This window comes from Plectropomus leopardus, unplaced genomic scaffold (assembly GCF_008729295.1).
Source record: "Plectropomus leopardus isolate mb unplaced genomic scaffold, YSFRI_Pleo_2.0 unplaced_scaffold13528, whole genome shotgun sequence".
In the NCBI taxonomy this organism is placed as follows: Eukaryota; Metazoa; Chordata; class Actinopteri; order Perciformes; family Serranidae; genus Plectropomus; species Plectropomus leopardus.
In genome coordinates, this window is record NW_024614423.1 from 1 (window position 1) to 2891 (window position 2891).

At 39.5% G+C, this 2891-nt stretch overlaps 1 protein-coding gene across 1 annotated transcript; it reads left to right on the plus strand.

Moving 5' to 3' along the window:
• Positions 1–221: 221 nt before the first annotated feature.
• LOC121963988 (homeobox protein cut-like 2) lies at positions 222–2240 on the plus strand (the record flags this gene model as incomplete). Its single annotated transcript, XM_042514222.1, has 2 exons — positions 222–321; positions 1611–2240. Coding segments are annotated over 2 exons (730 nt in total), but the record flags the coding sequence as incomplete, so codon positions are not given.
• Between the last annotated feature and the right edge of the window lie 651 nt (positions 2241–2891).

Here is a 2891-nt window from a genome sequence, read left to right on the forward strand (position 1 = left end):
TATTCCCCTGCACCATCAGCGTGTGTTGATGCAGCAGTTTTTCTTTCTCTCACCAAAGTGGTTCTTTGGTTTCTTCTTAATGTTCTCCCTGTGTCAGGAAAGAAAAACTACACAAGTGCCTTTGAATGCTTCACTGATTGTCATCAATTATCAGGATATCTACAGCCACTGCAATTGATTAATCGAAAATTAACAACTCGTGTGTGCGTGTGTGTGCATAGGATTCTGCCAAGGCTGCAGAGGCTCTTCTGCTGGATAAAGAGGCCTTTCTTCCATCTCACAAATACCTGGTGGATAAGGCCCGAATTTTGCACAGCACTGGTAAAATAAATCTCTTTCACATTTCTTTTTTTGTCTATGAAAGTGAGATTTTAATAGATACCTGCAAGATTCTTAACAAGAAGAAGCGAGTCATGTCATTGTCTAAAAACTCCCCATAATTCACAGATTGTGTGGTGCTCATTGGTCAAGCTCAATCAATTTTAAAGTCAATGTTTTTCAGAATTAAATCTCTTCTGCATAAACTGAGCCTGCAAGATGTATTCTGGGATTGCAAGGCTAGAAAGCAACTGAAATAATTAATTAAATGTCTGTTATCAGCTGGATAACAATTAGTCGGTTTGATTACATTCGTGCTAATTAGCATGTCAGTCATTCTAGAGAATTGGGATAAAATCTTATTTTGGGGTTTTTTGATTTTTATTCTTCTCTTAGGCTGGAAAAATATATTTTAAAAGGTCAAAGTCTTGACTGTTAAACTTCGTACTTGGCCAACTAACCCTTGATGTAATTTTTTTCTTAAATAGCATAAGTTGGATGTTTGAGGTGAGCTCTGCCAGAGTTGACAAAAAGGCAGATAAATTATATATTTATTAATTTCCCAGCAGTCCTAGTGATTAGCCTTTTTATTTTTTTAGAGATGCTTAAAGTTCTTTAAATGGTAGTTAAAATGCTCATTTTAAAACCATAATTCTTATTTGCTTTGGTTTAGAAGGACCACCATATCGACCTGTTTTGGTTGAGACATACTTGGAAGCAATATCATGTAATGAGTTTATCAGAAAATAGAAAACTTACCAGTACATGAGCAGCATTCCCTCCTTTTTGAAAATCAAAAAACAAGACAGGAGACCTTAGAAAATAGTTTACTCTTTTATGCTGAATTAATTAATGTTTTTGGAGAAATCTGACGAAGTTGACAAAAATCTGGAACATATCTTTAAAGGGCAAACATTTTCACAAAATATATTTCAAAATCAAACATGACTTATTATAGCAGTACATTTTTACACTGATGTTATCAGTATGTACTGTAAGTTTTCAATTTTTAAGGCTTTTAACACAGTTTTAATTGTGACTTTTTAAATTATTTTCTGGGACAAGGGCATTTTTAGGCACTAGGTAAGTTGAGAAATTAAAAAATATTAAAGCAGATCAAAATATTTAATAAATCAGTTTTATGCATAGAAATCCTTTAAAAATAATCTTTCACCCCAGAAACTAAATGGGCGTGTTTTTAATTTGGTAGTACATGATTTGTCTCAGTTCTCAAGAATGGGTGATGTGTTATATATGAGCTCAGTCTGTGTGTGCGTGTTTTCTGTCACCAGATGATGACCAGTCAGAGGATGCAGGAAGAGAGACTGGCAGGCCGCCTGGCTCCCACTCGTCCTCCTCTCATGTGGATGGCCGTGCCTCCCCCAGTCCCGGCCCCCCCACCCTTGACGGCTCCTCCTCCAGCCATGATCTACCCCGTCCATTTTCCGTGTCGCCTTGCTCTGGTGACAGACTGTCAGGAGACCATATCCTTCACAAGCAGCTCCTCTCGCCACACTTTAAAAAGGAAGGCCTCATGGCTTTTCCCACCGCCCTCTATGCAGCCAAAGTCGCCCTCATGTCAGCCACCCAAGGGCCCGTGGGGGCGGGCAGCGTCGACGCCGGCCTGCCAAGCGACCAGTCGGAAAGCGGCAGCTCAACTGCAGGAGACGAGGACCAACTGGACACGGCAGAGATCGCCTTCCAGGTGAAGGAGCAGCTGCTGAAGCATAACATTGGCCAGCGTGTGTTTGGCCACTATGTGCTGGGCCTCTCCCAGGGCTCGGTCAGTGAGATCCTGGCAAGACCCAAACCCTGGAGGAAGCTGACTGTGAAAGGCAAAGAACCTTTCATTAAGATGAAGCAGTTCCTCTCTGATGAACAGAACATCCTCGCACTTAGGACCATCCAGGTCCGCCAGAGAGGTGAGTGGAAAACACAGCGACATGACACAAAGTTTTAGAAAAGTGTGCAAGCTCAGTTGGGAATTAATAACACTATATGTATTTGTAACATGACAGTTAAGATGAGCCTTAAAAGCTGGGGTGGACAGTTTAATTTAGGTGTCAATGGTCAAAAGTCACACGATAAACTGAGCAAAGTGTTATTCAAATAGTCTGAAAGAATGCTGAGACCCGCTCTGATTTTAGCCTTAAGAAAATCTAGAGAGTAGCTGTCAATCATGTTAACCACAGCTCTTGAACTGCAGTTAAACTGTCAAAACAAGGCAGTGCTGATCAAGCATGAATCAAGATTTTGTTACTGCATTGCCTATTTTTCATCTCAGATGTTTTCAGAAACATATTTCAGTGTACTGTTAAGCTGTAAAGTAAAAAAAGTTTGTGACCAAGCCGTCAGTTAAGCCAAAAGAAAACACTAGCCGGACCAAGTTTCTCATTTTACAGCTAAACAGTATAATAAAAATATGTTTCTAAATTTCCAATTTGTTCTGATCATGTAGATGCTCAACAATCAGATATAGATTCAAAACCACTCTAATACACATTTCAAAGCTGAAAAGGAGCAGGGAAAAGAAAAAAAATCTTATTTTACCTCCTCCTTTCTAAAATTATAAA